The 21,533-nt window shown below is 42.4% G+C and overlaps 1 protein-coding gene across 4 annotated transcripts in view; it reads right to left on the reverse strand.

The window, feature by feature from the left end:
* Positions 1-1,516: 1,516 nt before the first annotated feature.
* Hmgn3 (high mobility group nucleosomal binding domain 3) overlaps positions 1,517-21,533 on the reverse strand; it is a 35,458-nt gene continuing 15,441 nt past the window's right edge. Inside the window, exons 2-7 of one of the 4 annotated variants that reach the window (XM_085827780.1) lie at positions 12,162-12,212; positions 6,612-6,641; positions 3,795-3,845; positions 2,564-2,677; positions 2,359-2,445; positions 1,517-2,004 (exon numbers count right to left, since the gene is read on the reverse strand). In XM_085827780.1, coding sequence (XP_085683906.1) covers positions 1,966-2,004; positions 2,359-2,445; positions 2,564-2,677; positions 3,795-3,845; positions 6,612-6,641; positions 12,162-12,212 — 372 coding nt within the window. In that variant the 3' untranslated portion in view covers positions 1,517-1,965. Of the gene's footprint in view, positions 2,446-2,563; positions 2,678-3,794; positions 3,846-6,611; positions 6,642-12,161; positions 12,213-21,533 lie in introns of all 4 variants that reach the window. The other 3 variants (XM_021172175.3, XM_085827781.1, XM_021172176.3) reach the window with 3 other exon arrangements.

The raw sequence follows: 21,533 nt of genomic DNA on the forward strand, positions 1-21,533 counted from the left end.
TAATACTTTACTAGCTGAATAAATTAAAACCTAGTAAAATTCCTACTTTTAAAAACAACACACACACATATGTATATATATATATATATATATATATATATATATATTACAAATGCACAGTGACTGCCTCTGAGACACAGGAACAAGGAAAGGAAAACACACATTCACTTCTCTGCGTATGATTGTAGTGTCTAGTATTTTTTAAATCATCTGTATCCCCTTATAATTCTTAAAAAGTAAAATTTATGGGCATCCTAGTCCAGTTCTGAATTGGACACTAGCCAGCAAAGTGCTTCAATTGTGCATTAACAGAATGTTGAACATACTTTTCTTAAAGTACCCATCGGGAGCAGATGTTTTTCCCTGAGGGGAAGCAGCTTTCAGCACAACCCAAGCCCATGAATTAAGGCACGGTTCATAATAAGAACTCAAGGAATACCAGATACGAGATTATCCTTAACAGAATGTGGCTGGGGTTGATGACAGATTTAGGACAAATGACAGAAGTTTAAGTGCTTAGTCTAAAATGCTTGCTGGAGGAGGGGGGCCTTGTTTTGTGGACATGTGCAGTCTTGAGGACCAAGAACCTCTTACACAGGTCTCTGAGTAATGCAGCCACTATTTTCCACCTTGCAAGATGTTTCCATTGGAGCAGAATCCTGAGCAGTCAGCTTTCTGGGGGTGGGGCTCACATTTGGGGACCATTAACAATAAGCTTCATTTAGAATAACTCTCTTTGTTCCTGACACTGGTAGGCCTTTCCACAGACAGACATTATTTAAAAATTAGTAAGACAAGGCTGGATTCTCCCCTTCCATCATGTCCCACACTCCCATTTTCCTCACCTGCGGAGGAATTCTAACAACATCTCTCAGTGTTTCTCTGAGGCCAAGCAGAGGCCAGTGTGACTGTATGGGACCAAGAGCCTTCACAGCCCTGAGGTCCTCATAGACAGGAAAGCACTGTTATATAAATCTGACTTGGTGCTACTCTGAAGGTGGGAGACATTAAAAAAATGAACCCATACACACAAATGCACACATACACAGAGACACACAGATACACACACAGAGTCTCACTATGCAGCTCTGACTGGCCTGGGACTGGCTCTGTAGAACAGGTTGACCTCAAACTCTCAGAGATCTACCTGTTCCTCACAAGTGCTACCCTACCCAGCTTATTTTGATTTATTTATTCTTCAAGTTATGGTTTAGCAGAACTCTATCTTGTTTTTAGGAACCTTAACAAGGTTGGTATTATATTAAGGTTTATTATGCACAGCAACCATGACTTACTGACCATTCCTGTTACAACGTGAGATGGATGTAATTCCCCTAACCCAGCAGTCACACATGTTTTATGAAATAATGTTAAAATTCCAGAAAACTATGAGTCAGTGCTGTCTGACTTCTTAGAGATAACGTCATGGTGCCAGCTGTGGATAATCTTTACGTTGTCTGCATTAATCAAATGAATCACTTCTTAAATTTAGTAAAGACACAAACAGGTGGGTGGGTATTTTGCAGACAAGAAAACCTTTTTATTTTAAACCACAAATAGTCAGCAGGTGGCCACAACTATCCATATTTCATTAAAATCACATAAAACCTAGGCACAAAAGCACCACTGATTATTGCTCTAGAAAAATTGCATGAAAAAATTTAAATATGCTCAGTAAAAACACCACAGTCTGCACAGGACTTAAACTGTAAAGCAAGGGCATGGAATGCTGAATCCATTTCACACGCAGCTCCGATGTGAAATTGGTATTTGCGTGACTTGAGGATGATGGAAATTTCCAAAAAACATCACCATAAGAGGATAAAATGTCCATCTTCTTCATATAGATTTTATGCTGACTAATAGAGTCCTAAAAAATTAGCATTTACAAAATACTTGGTAAAAATAGCTTTTAAAAGTTGTCCCGAGAGGTACGTGAAATCGACCCTAGTTTTCCATGACAATTCACTCTCCCTCCTTTTCTATAGATTCAGTTCTCTGTGCCTGTGAATAAGAAAGGAAGGAAAGAAGGAAGGAAGGAAGAAAGAAGACATCTTGTTACCAGTAAACCAAGTAGAAGCAAAGGCGAGTCCACCCACCAAGAATACACTTGAGCATTTGGCCCCCTTGGTTTTGCTTCCAGCTCTACTTGAAAACACACTTCAACTCTGGCTGGACAGACAAGGCAGGAAGGCATTACGCAACACTCGGCAGCACTGGTTGCTATTTTTCTGCTATTTAAACAACCACAGAAGCCTTACCTGCACGCTCCTGTGTGCATGATAAGAAACAGCACGCTACTCTCTGATTCTAGTCACTGCAAGCATGCAGAATGTCTACTGTACCCTTAACTCTCACTGTTTCAATCTGCCCCTTTACTGACAGTGTGCTGGGTGGGGGACTTCTGCAGGCTGAGACATTAACAGTTGAACGAGAGACGTGGATCTGCAGTAACATTACAGGCGATAAAGAGAGACATTGTGAGTGCGCTATCCAGAGCTGACGGGCTGAGCAGTTTTTTAAGACACTGATTCGGTCAGTGGGAGGTGTTTGTGGAAAGTACCTCTTCAACTTTAGTGTCACCATTTGCAGATGGTGTAGTACCTTCCTTTCCAGCTTCCTGCTTTTCTTCCTTCTTCCCCTTAGCACCTCTGCTAATCTTTGTTCCAGGTTCTTTCTAATGGATCGAAGCACAGGGAAACAGAAAACACATTAGGCGCAGCGTGATGTTCGTGAACACCAAGGAGCCCCTGCTGGAACTCAGCCAGACACCATGGTGGCTACCATTGGGGCTTTGGTGGAAAGTGGGGGGCCCAACCTGCCTTTTTCACTTGGGCTATCTGCTGATCCCATCAGCACTTCTATTCTGTGGGAACATGGTGACTGGCTCAAGTGTTGATAGTACCAGGGACATTTCTGCTATGACTGGTTTTGCTGTGGCGAGGGCAGCCATAGGGCCTGGTAAAAGGGTAAAAGCCTGCGGGGGGAAACCCACCCACCAGAGGCCGTAGATTTCTCTGTTGCTGTCCAGTGTGACCAGTCATGTGGAGTCGTAGATCTTACACAACTAGAAAGGTATTTAAAATAAAGGCCCAGATGAAGAGAAGTTGCTCATTTTATGCCGGCACCACAATGGTGAGCCCTGTTTAGGAAAACTGTATTCACTACCACATACAATTTTAGAGAGTTTGGGTGCTTTGGGGGGAACATACAGCACAGGACAGTCATTGTGGCTAAATTCATGGGCAGTAACAGACTTCAGTTCTCCTCCTAAACAGGATATTCCTATCTATTTCAATAGAGTAGACTGAGCTCGGGCTGACTAAATAAAGCACCCAGAACGTGTTTCCCAGTGTCAGGCTGGTGTTCACTACTTGCTAGAGTAAATGATTGTATTTTTATTGCTAGTCATGGGAATGGCCATCTCCTAGTAGTTCTATGAGGCTGTGACCCCACCTCTGACATTTGGTGCTGGTGGCAGCAATGGGGTCCAGGGCCAGCTCTCACCAGACTGCCTTGTGATTTACTGTACGCTCTGGGGGAACTTCCAGGATGTTCACACAGGATGTTCAGAGAAACTTGCTGTGCCCCCTGCACCTCACTGACCAAATGCAAAACACATTCCCAGTAACGTGTAAAATGTTGCCCATAACCGTGGGGACAATTCTCTAGTCTGTATATTTTAGTGTGACTCATTAAACGGGATCTCTCCTCAGATGATATTTTTAGGCACAGGATTCTAATTTACTAGTTGTTTAGAAAGCCAAGGGAGGGAAGAGGGGAATACCTCTTACCTTAGCAGATGTTTTTCTTGGTTTAGGCTCTGGTTTTGGTGGAACAGGTTTCTGCAGAAATAATTTAAATTATACAAACATTGAAACGGATACCATTAGCACCAAAACGAAGACAAACGGGCTGAGACAGCCATGGGCTCTGAGGGTGGCTCTGTTCATTTGGGGTATGGTCCTTTCAGTATCAGGTACTATTTTCGTCCCAGGTTTGCAGATGGGAAGGAAAGGCTGACTCATTAGGCTCTGGTCCAGTAGACCTCTCCTGGGCAGGGTTAAGTTTCTCTTTTTGATATCTGTAGTTCCTCTTTTCAAAACTCCACAGCAAAAGGAGAAACTCTGGCCCTGGCTAAACGGCTGGATGAGTTTGCTCTCAGTGGCCTTACTGTCCAACTAGGATCTACAGTGAATCACAGGCAGAGGCCACCATCTGTCGGTCATCAAGGAGGACTGTGATGGTCTTCAAAGCCTTATCCAACCCCCTCCTCCTGACACAGATTTCTGGTTCTGTAGCCAAGCCTCTTGTCTCATCCCTTCAAAGTCAGCGTAAGGTAAGAATTTAACACAAGACACCAGGTTCATTTATCTCTGGGGCTTTTTATTAAGAATATAAATGCAGCAACATGTCTGGCTATTAGAGTTAATTTTTTTTTTCTGTGGGTGTTTTAGGTCAAATATTTCTCCAATAAAGGTTTAAAATGTGTACATCTCTCTGAGATCTAAAGGAATGTTTTAAAAATATAAAACACTGTCTAGTGTATCCCTGTGAAGAAAAATGTGTGCCCCCCCCCAGTATCTGTAAAAGATTTGGAGATCATATTCAATATAGCCTTTATGTATAAAATTTAATTGGAGATAGTTTGGTTCCAAAGGACCAGCTGTTAGAAATAAAGCCAGACATGGCCACTCACTCTGGTAACCCCAGCATTCAGGACAATGAAACAGGAGATGGTTACCAGGTTGAGGCCAGCCTGGGCTACAGGGTGAGACACAGTCTCAAAAAAAAAAAAAAAAAAAAAAACCCAAATAGGAGGGCCAGTGAGACATCAGGAAAAGATACTTGCTGCTAAGCCTGATGACCTGAGTTTTATCCCTGGGGCACACATGATGGAAAGAGAAAAACTGCCTTCTCTGACACCCTCACACACAAGTAAATAAATGTACCAACAATATTTCTTTTAAAAAGGAAAAGAAAAAAGAAACGCCCTTTCAAATGAAATTAAAAAAAATGTTGAGCTTGAAAAGTAAGAAAATTTTTATTAGTCTTCTGATCCCTCTAAATCTTCAGTCTGCTTTCCAAATACAGAAGCTTTCCTGGCTCCTACATCTTCTTAACTTTAAAATCCATCACTGTAAGTTTTGACAGATCAGTGTATGTTTCTGTGGTTGTTAGCAAATTGTTTCCACTTATATCATTTCCTGTGAGATAGACCTTTTATTCTGGTTCAGCATTCAGTGTTATCAAAATAGTACTAAGAAACTAAGACTTTGTGTGTGAGGGAGGGGGGAGGGGGAGAGGGAGAAGAGGGGGAGGGGGACAAGAACTCCTGTGCTCGCTAAAGCACAATGTCAGGGATGTTCCTCAACCACTCTCCACAAGTAGCTGGACTGCTTGCCTCAGGACTCCTCCTGCCTCCGCTTTCCAGTGCTGGACTGCACGGTGTGTATGTGTGTGTGTGTGGGGGGGGGGCACACTGCTACACCTGGCTCTTTATGTGGGTGCTGGGAATCCAAACACGGATCTCATGCTTGCATGCATTGCAAACACCTTTCCCAGTGAGCCATCTCCCCAGTTCTCAGAGGAGGGCTAGAGTCTGGAACACTGCTGGCTTCAGTCGAAGGCTGTGCTGGCCCCGTGGGCCATCTCAGTGAAAGGGGCTTCTTAAGTTGCTGGTTCCTGGAGCTCATGAAAGCCCTCTTTTAAGTTTTGGTTTTCCTCTGACTTTCGAGGGTTACTCCCTTGCTGGCTTGCTACTTGCAGCATCCCTTTCGTCTCTCTGGTGATTGACACTGTTCTATGGACTCAACGTGACTGAAACCCTTCAACTCCTGCGTGGTGTGAACAGCCACTTCCACACACACTCAGCAGCACCTGTGACGTTCAGTGTGGGGATGGTTCACTGCCAGAGAAACTTTCCCCAGTTCTTTATTTTGAGAAGGCAGCTTGGGGGCAAAACCCTCTAGACATGCAGAGTCCGGCTGCTCTGTTTGTTATAGAATGAGGAAGAACTGAGGCGCACAAGGGCCAGAGTGCAGCGCACGCAGGCTGGCTCATAGCTGGAGCACAGGCTCAGTCTCACCTCTCCATCCTAGCTCTGGAATCGTCCCCATCCCTTCCTGGTCATGACCTACTGAAGAAGACCCCATGAGACAAAGTAAAAGTGCCACTCTTTTACGATAACCCAGGACTGGAATACAGCTGAAGTGTATGGACATTTAGGGACATTCAGACCCAGGAGTAAAATGCACACTAGTGTGGGTTGTGGGCAGAGAATCTACACTCCGGATCCATTTCAACATTAACAGGTGTAGAATTTGGAAATCAGGATTCTCTTAATGTACTAGCTTGTCTCCGGGATCTAGCAGTTCCAACCTGCACGGGTTTTGTATACTTGATAATGGTCTTGGCCACTGTTTCTCACTGACACAGATAATCAAGTGAATTGCTGGGCAATATGGGTCAGATCTGCTGGAAATTTCAACCCCTAAGTACTTCCTAAAAGGAAAAGAGACTCAAAGAAAATGCCAGGTAATCCTCCTTTTGCTTTAGATAAGGGAGCACACATTCTTCAGAAGCGACAAAAAGGGGCTCTGAGGACTTACCGCTGACAACCTGGCCGACCGTCTTGTGGGCTACAAAAGAATAGGAAAAAAAATTTTTTTTTTTTGTATTTTAAACATCCATGTTAGTTGTAAAAATTCATTCTTGATATATTCTACTTTGTTGAAAGAATGCAATGTATGACTGCCATCATCCTCAACAGGTTAGCACCATGGAACATGCCAAGTCCACCAGGCACTCCAGAGAATGAGAGATATAGGATACAGGGTCACCTTTCACGGAGTGGCTTCTCCCAGGTAAGAGGGAAGGGAGGAATCCTGGCTCCACCCTACACCATAGACACTTCTTTTGTGATACATTGACACGAGAACACTGAATTATCTTAAAAATGCTCTCTTTAAGACGGAACCAAAAGCTGAAAGCTAGTAAGAGACTGATGTAATCACCACAGAATCAACATAGTACCCCCTCCCCCCTCTGCCATGCTGGAAAACAGAGCCTGTGAATCTCACACAGGTAAGAAAGGTTGTTTGTTTGTTTGTTTGTTTGTTTGCTTTGTATTGTTCGGTACTTTTCAAACCCAGAACAAAATTAACACAATTACCTACTTAAAATAGGTTTCACTAATCTCTTCATTTCAAACATTTAGAAAAATCAATGAGATAGATATTGAATTTAGTTGTTTTTTTTTTTCTCTTCAGAAAACCTTTCAAGGATTTATCAGTTAACAGCCAATGTCATCCTAAAGAAAATACAACATAACCCAAGCATCCAGCACACAAAGATGGCACTCTTAACTACGCAGGAGGACCTACTTGTCCTGGGCAAAGGAAGGGATTCAACATCCTAAAACTAACACTGGCTTTCTCCGCAGGTTTGACTCTATACTTCCTTTTACTCTTTTCTCCATCTCTGGTCGAACAGTAGATACTACCCCACACATCCCAGAATATTTGCTGAATAAATGAATGCGAGTGTTTCCCTGACTCACATTGGTTTATGAAGACTCTTGACTCATTTTGCTAATTTAAATGCTTCAAATAATTTTTCTTAACTGGGTCAGCAAAAATGGTTAGTGGGACCGCATGTCATGATTGAGAAGAATTGGAGAAATTCTTGAATCTGTGCCATGGTCAGTCTAGGTCAGTGGTCCAGGTCACACTGGAAGAAACAGTTCTTGACATTGCCATAGCAAAAAATTTCCTTGGTGAAAGTCCCACGAGAAGCTAAATTCTTTAAACCACAGAAGGAAATGAAGGGCCAGAGCATCCATGAATAATTTTAACCCTGGGGTCTCAATGAACAATTGGAGCTGGACATAAGTCCAGCTAACAGAATGTGCAAAGAATAGGAAGTCATGCCTGGGACACAGTCACCACCCAGAATAGGACATAACAGTCAGCACACAGCCCGAGGCACAGCTGTGGTCAGGAAAGAAGAATCATGAGGGATTCTCCACAGGAAACACCAAGGTGCCTGCTAGGATTCTCCTGGGTGCATTTGAGACATCACACCCACAAGTTCCTAGGAGACAGGACCCGAATTCTGTGATTCCTTTCTCAGGCTGGTCAATGACGTTGAGTATTGCTGAAGAAAAGACAATATTCCCACTTAAACTTCGCAAAAACATGTATGTCCTGTGCTTGTTCTTTAACATGGTTTCTGAATGTGGAAGACTAGAAGATCATCTATCCCTCAGTTACCACAAAGGTCAGGTCTGAAGCTCCTGTATGGCAGCAAAAACATACTCCCACCATCTAGCAAGTGCATACTCCCACCATCTAGCAAGTACAGCAGGGAAAGCAACAACGTCCACAGGGCAGAGTGTCAGCCTCCTTGAACGAGAGAAACAAATAAACCTGCTTGCCTGTCAACCCACAAGCACTCTGTTGGCTTCCCTTCGGTAGTCACTGCAGTTTCCTACCCCACAGCACCATCCTTTTCTACTTCAGTACTGCCAATGCCTAGTGCGGACCCTTACTAAGTGTTGAGGCAAATGGAAGAAGCAAGCGCCAGAAAACCACAGACTATCATTTAGAAAGGGGCCAGACGCTCTAACCATTATACATGACTGTCCATTTGCCAACCAGCTGCTGTTACAAACTTTTATTATAGAGAGGTTAAAAAAAAAAGTCATGTGAAGGATTTCGCAGCTGCAAACCCTCGCCTTGCCCTGACAACTCTTGAACATGCAGAACAGGCTTTCCAGAGGGATGGGCTTGTCACAACACTGCTCATAGGCCGGGCCTCCGGTGGACTGATCCACAGGCTTAATTTAGAGATTCAGGATGAGCGTTCCAAGAGAAACGCTTGGGAAATTGATACGCCAACAGTCTCTATAGGCTATCCAAGTCAGCCAGACTCCAAAAAGTAGTTGTTCTACCATAAAATCATTTTATGGCTTCCTACCTAAAATTTACTAGTTCTTCTGTGTCATAAAAAAAAAAAAGACTCTTTAAAAACTTCCTTTCCAGTAATCACTACATTGGGTTTTCTTTTTTCCCTGCAGTGAAGGCTGAGACTAACATTTCACTCAGTCAGCACTACGCTTATGCATGCAAGTGTGGGTACCTTCCTGGAAAGTTCCATCAGCTTCCACGGCCTTAACATCTATAAATGATTGGACTAAATTTATGGGATACGAAACAGACTAGACTGCTATTTATTCCCCTTTAAAACATTTAAAGCATTTGAAATATTCATTTAAGGCTCAGCCTTTACTTAGTAGAACTGGGGGAGGGCGGCGTTATAGAATTTCTCTTAATTTGTTGATTAAGTGAGAAATCATAGGAAAAGGTTGCAGAAATAATGACTCTCGTACAAGGAATGAAGGGTTTTAGGCTGCTGGGTCACTGTGGTTTATAGATACTGGAGACATTGGACGTATCTAGTAAGCATTATTGACTGACCAATGGCCCACATCTGAAAGACACTGGGTCTGTTTCAACATCCTGGCTGCAAACGTAACACACACATCTACCCGCACTAAGTTCAAAGGGAGAGCGAGATCCAGGCAGAATCGCTGAACTTTGCAGATTATTGCTTCAAACTTATTTTCACAAGATGCCCCTTTGCTTCTGAGCCTCGGTGTGCTCTTTTAAAGCAAAGCTTAAAAGCCAAGCTGCTTTTGATTCTCAAAAAACAAAACAAAAACGGAGAAATTCAGCATGAGCGTCCTTTCCTTTTCAACGCTGGGAGACAGAGAGACAGAAGGACAGCCTTGGCTGGGGCAACGGAGAAGGTGAAGAACTAGTAACAGGGTCACTTGACTGAAGCACCACATGAAAGGTGGGTGGCGACCACAGATCGGGGATCGGGGACCTCAGGTGTTCTCCCTGCTTCTGCTGATTACAACTTGTGACATTTGGAGAAAATTTTATTATTTCTCTAAGAACACTTCTCCTTGAGATAAAATAGGGATCACTGTCTGCTATCTAACCCAGTCGCTCTTCTCTCCCCCCACCCCCCGCCCTGCCCCCTTGCTCTTTCTCTTTAACAGTAAATATCCTATCATTTTACTTTCCTTTCTTTTCCATACTAAAATGGAGGTTTTAGGAAGGCCAAGTTCTGCTGGCTTTTCACTGTGGGACCCACAGGGCCTGTTATCATGGTGGGAACATTTGTAGGTGCTCCTATGTTTTTGATAAGGAATGCTTCTTGGGCAGGGGTATAGTACAGTGGTAAAGTCGAGCATGTAGATCCAAGGTGCTGGGTCCCATCTCCACCACCACAAGGAGAGAAGAGAGGGGGGCAAGTTTCTTAGGGTTATTGAACAGATCACATGCAAGAATGGACATAAAGACTTTGTAAGTGGCAGAGAATAAGGATCACGATACACTGTTTAGATCATTTACTGTCTAAGTCTCCTGATGTTTGGGGCTCTGTACAATGCCCTCCAAATACCATAGCTAGAGTGGGAAATCTTCAAAAGAAGAGCTTCCTGTATAACTGGTATCTGTCCATCCTGGTTGACATACAAAACAACATACTGGGATCTTCAGTTTGAGCTGAATTTCAGTTTGCTGTGGGTAGGGGTGGGGATCAGGGTGCGTCTGGCAGTTCTGCGTGTTAGTCAACAATCAATCTAAGCACTGACCTTTTCCTTTCAAATGACAGTGGATGTCCTCAAGGCACTTGATGAGTTTTAATCTAGCCTTGGCTTGAATAACAGGTTTTAAAAAAGGCATTGTCCATACAATATTTTTGTTAGGAATAATATAAGAAATATAAAATATAAAATGGTAAATAAAAAAAATAGAAAAGCATTGCACATGAGGATCCTTGGGCTAACTAACATACCTAAGTTATACACGCAAAACTCATGTTTACCTTTTGTGTGGACCCCAGCCAGCAGGATTTGCTTCTGGCACAGAAGGACTGGGAAGGCTTTCTGCAGTCAAATGTTTTCTCTGAGCAATGGTTTTAAGGGTTTCTGAATGACCAAGTTAAATGTCAGTCGCAGAGAAAAACCCAAATGCAGTGTGTGTGTGTGTGTGTGTGTGTGTGTGTACCTGAATCCAAACACTTCACCCAGTGTTCTAAAAACTATGTCTTGCCATTTTCTGCATGTTCATCAAGTTTTAGTTGGCTCTAGCATGGGTGGTGACTCAACTGTAGATTTCTGATTTCATGATTGATTACCTCCAACAGTTCCTGGTTGGTACGTGGCTGATAAGGGCAGGTGGTTTTGTTCTTACATTATAGCTTCTCTTAAAGATTTTTTTTTCCCGTGGCAGAAATGATTTTCCCAGTATCAAGCTTATGCAGGGACCTGGGTATCAAGATGAATTCCTCTGAATTATTAACCATAATATGAATCACCCATCAAAGGATCTGTAACTGTATACTGCTTGTGCTCCCTTGTGACCCCTCTTAGTTTATACGTTCAAGTGTAAGAGCTGAAGTTTTCCACACACTGGAAAGCTCTCTGCAACAGGGAGGAGCTGTCATCACATATGCATATCTCACTTCTGAGTTTTTAAGACATCTCCTTTGGTATCTCTATCACGGGTGAGACATAAGCATGTCTTACAAGTTCTTAACCCTTTCTCAGGTTTCTGTATTTTAATACAAAGCAACTTTAATGCATGGACTAATTATTTATCTGAGTATCTTAAGAATTTCCCTAATTAAAATAAAAGCTTTAATATTTTGACATATTGTGGATTGTTTCATACTTTTGTCTTTAGAGATGAATCCTCTTAGGTAAATACTCAGAATCAAAAAAAGGAATTCATAATTCATTCATTGGAGCAGAAAATTTATAAAATCAACAACCTTTCATTTTCTTGTTATAAGAAGCGGGCTCTGTTCTCCTTGATGAATTTACCTATTATCTTGCTCTCTGCCCAGAAAGAATTCTCAATACCCACTTTGACAGACAGCAAGACCAACATGCAGAAACACAAATACAGGAAAATACCTTATCAGAGTATTCAGTGGAACATGCCTAAGCCACGTGAAACTGCATGAAGACTCTGACCTCTGATGTTAGCCATAGCAGACTTACTTGCAATGGCATTTCTTCACATGCAGACAACACGAAACATTCAATGGTAAGACTCATGCAGGGATATCAAAGGCTTGCTTACCTCCTGCTTACTTAGCTTGGTTCCATCTTTGCCCTCTGTGTTCTCGGGAGACTAGAAAGAAAACATTTCAGTGAATTGGATTTAAATTTGAAATCGCATAAAAAGGCTTAAAATATACTTGGATAATATGGATCCCAGGAACAGATAAAACAACGTAGTTTTCAGGGAAGTACTTTTATTAAATACATATTTCAAGAGTGTGAGTAGTGGGCATGCATGTGTGTTTGCATGTGTACTCGCCCTTCGTGTGCATGGATGAAAGCCAGAGATCAGCAGTGGGTGTCTTCCTCTATGGCTTTTCACACTACTTTTGAAATAGGGTCCCTCAGTGAACTCGGAGCAAGTTGGTTTGTCGAGGCTGGGTACCCAATGAGCTTCTGGGATTGCATATCTCTGCCTCTGAGCAGGATTAGAGATAGAGGCAGCCGTGCCTGGCCTTTATAGAGGTGCTGGTGATCTAAACTCGAGTCTTCATATTTTTTATAGCAAGCACTATATCCACTCACCTATCTCCCTAGTCCCAAGGTGTATATTTTACACACACACACACACACACACACACACACACACACACACACACACTTTAGCTGTTTAATTGTCCTACTTTTAAAAAATTGTCTCTGGGTATGTGACCATGCATGCCGGTATGTAAGGAAGCCACTAAAGGCAATTAGAGGAGGTTATGAAGCCACCCATAGGTGCTGACATGAATGGTGGGAATTGAACTCCGGTCCTCTGGAAGAATAGCTTTAACTGCTGAGCCATCTCTCCACCTCCTATCTTAGTTTTAAAACAGCAATGGGAAAAGAACCGCTGTGCACACTTCTTTGCAATGCACATGTGTCTTAAGTGCTTTTCACGTCTCTGTAACGAATCTAGGACTCATTAGGCAGTGGTGCAGACTACCTGGAATCCACACCTTGATGACCTCCTTGTTCTAGTTACTTTGTTCCTTTAGAAAGGGGGACAGTAGGATGAAGGTGCCATGAAGGGGGAGATGGGAAGAATGGGGAGGGGGGTGGAAACTACCTGGGGGAGGGACAGAGGGCAATACAGAGAGAAGGAGAGAGGAGGGATAAACAACAGGAAGGATGTTTTTAAAAGCTACGGGGAAACATTATTTGATGCAGATATTTTATATATGTAACACACACACACACACACACACACACACACACACACACACACACACACACGGCATTACTTGAGGCCGTAATACTCCTTTGAAGAGTCACAGACTATCAGACAAAGGTCCCAGTTCCAGGCATAGGAAACCTCCCTTCCCGTTATTAGTCAAGAGAGTCCATGTAATCCCCCACCCCCAGAAAGCCTATTGGCAATACCCTTGTTTGCATTCTAGAACTTGAAGGTAAGATCTTATTGCTGAATATAGCACATATTTCAGATACAAGACTGGAAGGAATCCTTCTGGAACTGACCTGGAACCTCCTCCCTGAGGGTTAGCTCTTACAGTTCCTGACGGTACTCAACAAGTGCTCCAGGGAGAAAATTATAGTCCTACCCAGCTATGACACCTAGGAACCACCATAATAACCAGCATGGCAGGGTACCCATAAAGGTGCAATAGCGGCACTCATGAATAGCTTGGTAGCAACCAACAGCTGCCTAATTAGATTTAGTTATGCTCTGTTTAACAGGAGGAAAATCGTGCCCAGTACTGGAAACCCATGGTTAACACGGTTATGAATCATATGGGAGAAGCTACTACCACTTTCATAAATCAGTGTCATTTCCAAGTGTATTCTAAATACTTATCCTTTTACCCAGATAAGTGTAGGTTTCAGTCCTCATCAGAGCATCTGTTCTTTGAAGCAGATGGAGACCAGCATGAAAAGCCACAGCTGGTCAAAATGCACAGAATAGCTGACGGAGGGGTGTTCCACCAAATGGATACATCTACAACCACTATCCCTAAACCTCAGGGAAGACTGTGGAAGAGAAGACAAAAAGACTGTAAAAGCCTGAGGGCCAAGATGTCTGTTACCCGACAGTTTCTCTATACATGACAAGGATGCTGAACCTGTGAAAGATTAAAAACACAGGCCTAAGAAGATGATACCATGAGTCAACATGCCAACATGGACTGAAAGATCACACAAGGCCCTACACCCCTCTAGATGAAGAGCTATAGGCAATTAATGGCTACTAAAAGATGGAGATTCATTCTTCCCTAGAGCTGAACCTTTGGTAGGTTATCAAACACTTGAATACATTACATATATGAGTAACAGTAAATAGCCTTATTAGGTTGCATTTATATATACCTATGAATATATAATAATGAAGCATAAATTTGAGAGGAAAAGGAGAGAACACAGGACAGGAAGAGGAAGGGACAGAAGTGATGTAATTACAATACATATGTATGGAATTCTCAAATAATAAAAAAAATAACAATAACAATATAGTTATACTCAACAAAGCCCTAGTCAAACACAAGCATATTTCATCTCATATTTGCTTTGCTTTGATCTCTAGACCATTCCTCGATATGTTTTGATAAATTTATCCTTTATTTCTCTGCCATCAATTCCAGCATCTTTACTACGCTCAGCCTCAGCATGGTGGTCAGGTGCCCTGTCGCTCTCAGTTAATTTGTCTCCAGATTGTGATCTATCTCTTGAGGCAGCACTGCACACGGCTCTGAGAGTTCAAACCTGAGCACCCACATCAGTGGCTCACAACTGCCTTTAATTCCAGTTCTAGGGGATCAGAAACTCTTTTCTGAGTCGACTCAGTGGTTAAGAGCATTTGCTGCTCTTCCACAGGAGCTGAGTCCAGTTCCCATCACTCATGCTGGCTGGCCCAGAACCACCTGCAACTCCAGTTGTAGGGCATCCGCTGCTCTCTTCTGGCCTCCACAGGTGTGTACACACAGTGTGTAAATACATACTCAAGACATATAAATAAATAATAAAAATAAGTCTCAAAAATAAACTATTTAACTATTAACACAGTGAGATTAAAATAGGCTTACGATAAAAGAATGGAGGTCTACATAAAATAATAATTTTCTAAACATCTTAGGTTATAAAATAGTAAGTTAAAGGTAGGAAATGCATAGTCACTTTGGGGAAAAACAAGACGTTTCAAGGCAAAGGTCACAGGGAATCGTCTCTGTCCCTGATCTAGCTGTTACACTTGGCTTATCAGTCCCTGTGTCCAGAAGCTTCCTCACCTACAAGGCCATAGTCTATTTCCCACAGTTGACTAATTGTTTTCTCCTCCAAATAGAACCTCCCCTGCCCTGAAGGGACACACAATGCTCTCTCTTCTGTTCTCCATCCTTGTACAAGAAGGGCAGCTTCACAGGCCATGTGTTGTATCTGTTAGCCGAGTTCTAGATAGCAACACCCCAGCAAGTCTGAGCACAGAATGACAGCGTTTCTATAGAGGTCCTTGGTTTTCCTATTTCCAGCGTTGCAAACTCAATGCTTCTGTCCATCCAGATTTGCTGTCGGGCCTCTCAGTCACCATCAATCAGGGATGTTCTCTGCTTGGAACTGATAAACATCTAAGAAACCATTACGCTGCTATTACAGACATGTATATAAGTATAAACATACTCTGGTTAGTTTTTTTTAACATGTCATAGATAAGTGTCATTTGAAAAGAGGGTACCCCTGCTGAGAAAATGTCCCCATGAGGTTGTCCTATGCACTAGCCTGTGGAGTACTTTCACGTTGATGTGATTAATGGTAGATGTGTGCCCACTCCACTGTGGGTAGTGCCAACCTGGGGCAAGTCATCCTGAGTTGTATAAAAAACCCGCCGAGCAAGGACACCGGTCAGCAGCATCTTCCATGGCTTCTGCCTCCGGGTTCCCATCCTGGCCCTGCCTTCTTTCAGCAATAGAGCCATAAGGTGAAACAAACCCTTTCCTCCCCCAAGTTACCTTTGGTCATAGTGTTAACCAGAGCAACAGAAACTAAGACTGTATATATTACTATTATATAAACGCAATGCTAACATTGCTTTCAATGTTCTATGCAGGTTAATATCATCAAGACATCAATCTTTAAATACAGACCTAATGATGTTTATATTAGATGCAACAAAAGACACGGCATTAAACAGGCACGAAGAATGAAATTGTCAATGCTTTCCCATGAGTAAACTGCATGGCTACGGATGTGACAAACTCCAACTCCAGACAAGGCTGGTGGCTTTGACAGTCTCTCCACAGGGGCATTATTTTTATCAAGCTCAGACATTTTCCAGTTAGCACCTGATGTTTTCTCTGGGGTTCAATGTGCTTCAGTGGCCTGAATACAGGCTGTGGGCTCAACACTATGCCTTGAATCTTGGCATCAAGAACTGTGTCCAGCAACTCAGTCAGAGGCTCAACCTCCACCCCCATGAATGACTTACCAATGACATGTAACTAAAGGGTCATGCTTATTACAACTAAGCCAGAGGTTAGAGAAATGAGCTTATGAACTCAACTACTGTGTTATACAACAGAAGGTACGGGTGATCTTAAAGAATCTTTGGATTACAAGATGTGAAACTGCATTTAACAGAGCCTTAAAGTTGCACACACTTCTTTATATCCAGATTCTCTGTAAGTGGCCGTGATCCTGTTGCTCACCATGACCAGGTGTACTGTTTTGGGAAGGCCATCATTACTGGATGTCTTATAGCTTCACCACTGTAACTTGGCTGTGGGGCTGGATCAGGAAGGAGGAGGGCACAGTGTGAAGCAACTGAAACCGATTACACCAAAGAGTCTGCGCAGTAAGGATGAAGAAAGGAGACAGGATTTGATTTCCAGTAGGGTGGGGAGCATTTCATGGGCTGCAAGGAATGCCAAAGCAAATAGGTTCTTGCCTCATTGCCAGGCTTCTACGAATCTGGTGAGGACCAAGAGCACTCAGGAGTATGAGAATCATGGGCAAACAAAGGTCTTGTGCATTTCCACGAGGCCCCTCAGCTCCCAGTTGCCCTAGTACTAGCAAGGAAGGTTGACAAGTTGCAGGATGGTTAGGAGGTGGGCACAACAGAGGGTTTGATACGTCAAGGCACCAGTGAGAGTTTAGCTTGTGTTAAATCTGAGGCAGGGGGATCACCAGCTTCCCAATGACTGGATCAGGACACAGGCTTAGGCGGAAGCACTGAAGCCAGACACTTTGCTGTGTGGCTGGAGCTGAACAGCATCACCCTCTCCAAACTGAGCTGAGCAGGAATCGGATGGGCAGCAGCATGCGACTCAGCTGTCCTACTCCCAGACATTTGTTCCATGCCCTAACAAGTTCTAAGAGAGCTAAGAAGCAAATGGCACAGGGGGTTCACTAGAACATTAGCCTTACAGTGGGAGGGATGACTTCTTAACTGAAGACAGGCTTCCTCCATAGCTGATGTGCTACACCCAGGTAAATTACTGTATCCCTTTGTTACTGTTAGAGCCCAGGGTAACAATTTGTCAGGACAGCAATGGTGTGCTATATGGCCACATATTAGGGCGGACACATCTTTCTCCCTGACACGAAGTGCTAAGGCCAGAATGAACATTTTTTTTTCCTCTTCTTCTCTGCAAAGGGTGTTAGATTTTGTTTGTTTGTTTGTTTGTTTAGTCTAGTAACTGCTTATGTAAAGATAGCATCTCTATGCTTTTGCCCCAGGCTAGCCCTGGGTTCTGTTTCCAGGAACCTTTTATCGTTTCTAGAGAAGGAAAACAAACGGAGTAGGGATGGGGGAGGGATGCTTGGTTACTCACTCAGACATAATAAAACAAACAATTTACATGTAGTGAAAACTTGTGTAGACCTGCATACCACCCCTCCAAAAAGGATAAAACACTAAAAAACCTCAAGAATACAGAAAGCATTAAAATAAAGGATTATATAAATACACACACACATACACACACACATATACATATACACACACATATAAACATACACATATACATATATACACACATATACACATATACATATATCATATATTATATATATATATATATATATATATATATATATATATATGCATGCTACAAACACTGCTAGGTCCCTGAACAGGTTTGATTTTCAGCACCAACAATGAGGGAATAAGCAAACACATACATTGCTGTAATTAAGTGAAAACTAGAGCCCACCTGCATCAGGAGGATACTAAAACACAACACAGTGCACAGTAAAACAATCTGTAGCAGTGAAAACTAACTATGGGTATGTGTCCCATCCATCAACCTCACAAATGCGAAACTAAAAGGAAGGTATTAAGTCATTCCAACCAAAGTTTTAAACTACGTGTACATGCTTAACCTGTAAGGACAGCGAGGAAAAAACCCCAAAGAGGCTACTTAACAGGGGTTACTTTTGGGTGAAAGTGGGGAAAACAAAGCCACCAGCAATGTCGGATTCTTGGGTAGATACTTCATTCCTCCTTAGAATAGGGAACAAAATACCCAAAAAAGGAGTTACAGAGACAAAGTTTGGAGCTAAGACGAAAGGATGGACTATCCAGAGACTACCCCACCCGGGGATCCATCCCACAATCAGCCACCAAACCCAGACACTATTGCATAGCCAGAAAGATTTTGTTGAAGGGACCCTGTTATTGCTGTCTCGTATGAGGCTATGCCAGTGCTGGCAAATACAGAAGTGGATGCTCACAGTCATCTATAAGATGGAACACAGGGCCCCCAATGGAGAAGCTAGAGAAAGCACCCAAGGAGCTGAAGGGGTCTGCAACCCTATAGGTGGAACAACAATATGAACTAACCTGTACCCCCAGAGCTCGTATCTCTAGCTGCATATGTATCAAAAGATGGCCTAGTCGGCCATCACTGGGAAGAGAGGCCCCTTGGTATTACAAACTTTATATGCCCCAGTACAGGGGAATGCCAGGGCCAAGAAGTGGGAGTGGGTGGGTAGGAGAGCAGGGTGGGGGGATAGCATTTGAAATGTATATAAAGAAAATATCTAATAAAATAAATAAATAAAAAGAAACTGAGGAAATTTAAAAAATCAAAAAAATGACGATGATGGTGATGATAACTGAGTTACTAGTCTTATTTAAGTCATATATAGATAGAGAGATAGATACTATATATGCAAATATTCTATACTAAACTGTCTTTGACTTGTAAAACTATAAGAAGTTCTGAACCAAACATGCAAGGAAAAAAAGAAAAAACCAAATTCTTAATTTCTTTAAATTACAAATTTTGAGAAAGAAAAGTGACTTATAGATTCTGAAATAAATAAATGAGAAAAAAAGTTGAACCAGGAATAAACCCAGTAAGGGGTCAACAAGAGAAACGACTGATTGCCTTTGAGCAATTATCCCTGAACAATAAAGAGATGGACAACGGGAGTGGGGGTGGAGGGAGGGGGGAGGGGCAGAGGGGAGACAGGTGGCTGCTTGAGAACCTTCACATCTAAGAGGAAGCTCAGGAGCCAGAAAAAAGTAGTTCCAGTTCGAGAGAAAAGACATAGTGCCGAACACACAGTCTACTATGCGAAAAGTACAGTAAAGTGAGGAAAAGTGGAGAAAAACTTAGGCTAATGGAGTTAAAGGGCAGGCTGGCAGGCTACCTGCAAAGCACTACTCCTCACTAGTGATCGTAAATCCCAGTCGATATTGTCCAAAGACTCCAGGCAAACTGTCAACCTGGAATTCCACACCTTGTTGACACTCAGAACTGGTTCGGATTACAAACACAGAGCTCACCACCAACAAAGCCTGTCTTTCAGCATGGCTTGGTCACAGAAGGGTCAAATAGAGAAACAGGAGAAATGAATCTACATGGAAGGCAGGCAGGTAAGAAAAGAAACGAAAAGAAGTGCCCTGGTAAATGTAATTAGCATGCACAGATAATACGACCCGTTATTTGTTTTGTTTTAAAAGTCTTAACAGAAATCTGGGACCACTGCCAACTATATTACGTTACATATAGGGCATGTAATTTTAGATTTTCTGGGAGCCATATTAACATAGTAAAAAGAAACAGGTGGAACTATGGATGGTGCTTCAGCCAATTTAATGTATAAAATTGTGCCATTTTACTATGTAGCCAATATATAACTTATTAATGTGGCATTGTACTTTTTAAAAATTAAATCTTTAGTCCGTTGTATATTTTACACTGAACAGAGCAGCTTTAGCAAACACTAAGTTTTCATTGCAAATATCTAATATATATTTAGAGTTCATAAAAATTATACTTTAACCCAGATTATTCTAAGAACACTTAAAATTTTTTACAATGATGAAATCTTTTCAGTTTTGACCCAAACTGAAAAATCTATGCTTTTACGTGCTCAATAAACTCTTTTGGCTACCATACGAAACAAAGGGGTGGGGTGGAGAACAATTGGCATGGGTGTCTCTGTGCTGTTACAATCTCAGGAGGCAGGAATGGGAGAATGGCTTAGAATTCAATCAGCCAGGGACCTGGCATTGATTTGGAAGATAACAGGCACCAAAAAATTTTCTGACTTACAGTAAGATGTAATGATTATTATTTAAAAACTTCAGTCTATGAACATTTGAATCAGGAAGGTGAATGGAATCAAGTTGGCTGGTAAGGCAGAAGAGAAAGAAACAAATCAAAATCACAGGATAAACAGAAACATACACCATTCCATGAGAGAAAGCCCAGTATGTAAGGAGCCACAATGTAGGCAAGCAAAGGACACCCACTTTGAAAATTTTACTGCAGATGACAGATTAGTACTAGGAACGGAGATATGAGCAAATTGTGAAAGTATAACGCATACAGGAAGAACACACCACAAACTCACGGTAGCAGTTACCTCTAGAGAAGGTGCAGAGCCAGGGGGACTAAGGGAGTCTCAAAGGAAAATTTCTCCGTATGCGCTTACTTTTTAAGAAGGTGGATCTGAAGCAAACAGATAAAATATTCTAATTCGTGCAATCTGGGCAGCAGATAGAGAAGTATGCTCTGTCATTTCCTGGATTCCTGCTTTAAAATGTCTCTAAATTAAAAAAAAAAACTGCTGCTCATATTGGGAAAAGAAATTAAAGACAATTTTGCCGTATTAAGCCCCATTTAACAACGCTAGGCTCTTCTCCGACAACTTCCCTGATGACAGCCAGCATTTGCTGTATTTCTTCCATGTGCTAACCAGTCTGCTTTTCCGTTCATTTCTTCACTTAGGAAAGGAAGGACCTGGATTTAGAATTCCTCTCCACCTAGGGTATGAGGCGCTGGCAGAGGGCATATATGGCCAACTTCAGCCACTCAGTAAGAGTTCTCAAAAGATATCTGGGTTCTGTCCTATAGTTACTCAAGGACACTGCAGAGAACACACTGTGTGATCCCCAAGTCCTTCTAGCAGAAAAAAGAGAAGAGGGGAGGGGAGGGGAGGGGAGGGGAGGGGA

The sequence above is a fragment of the Mus caroli genome, unplaced genomic scaffold, assembly GCF_978045245.1.
Source record: "Mus caroli unplaced genomic scaffold, Mus_caroli_1 scaffold_11, whole genome shotgun sequence".
NCBI classification, from domain to species: Eukaryota; Metazoa; Chordata; class Mammalia; order Rodentia; family Muridae; genus Mus; species Mus caroli.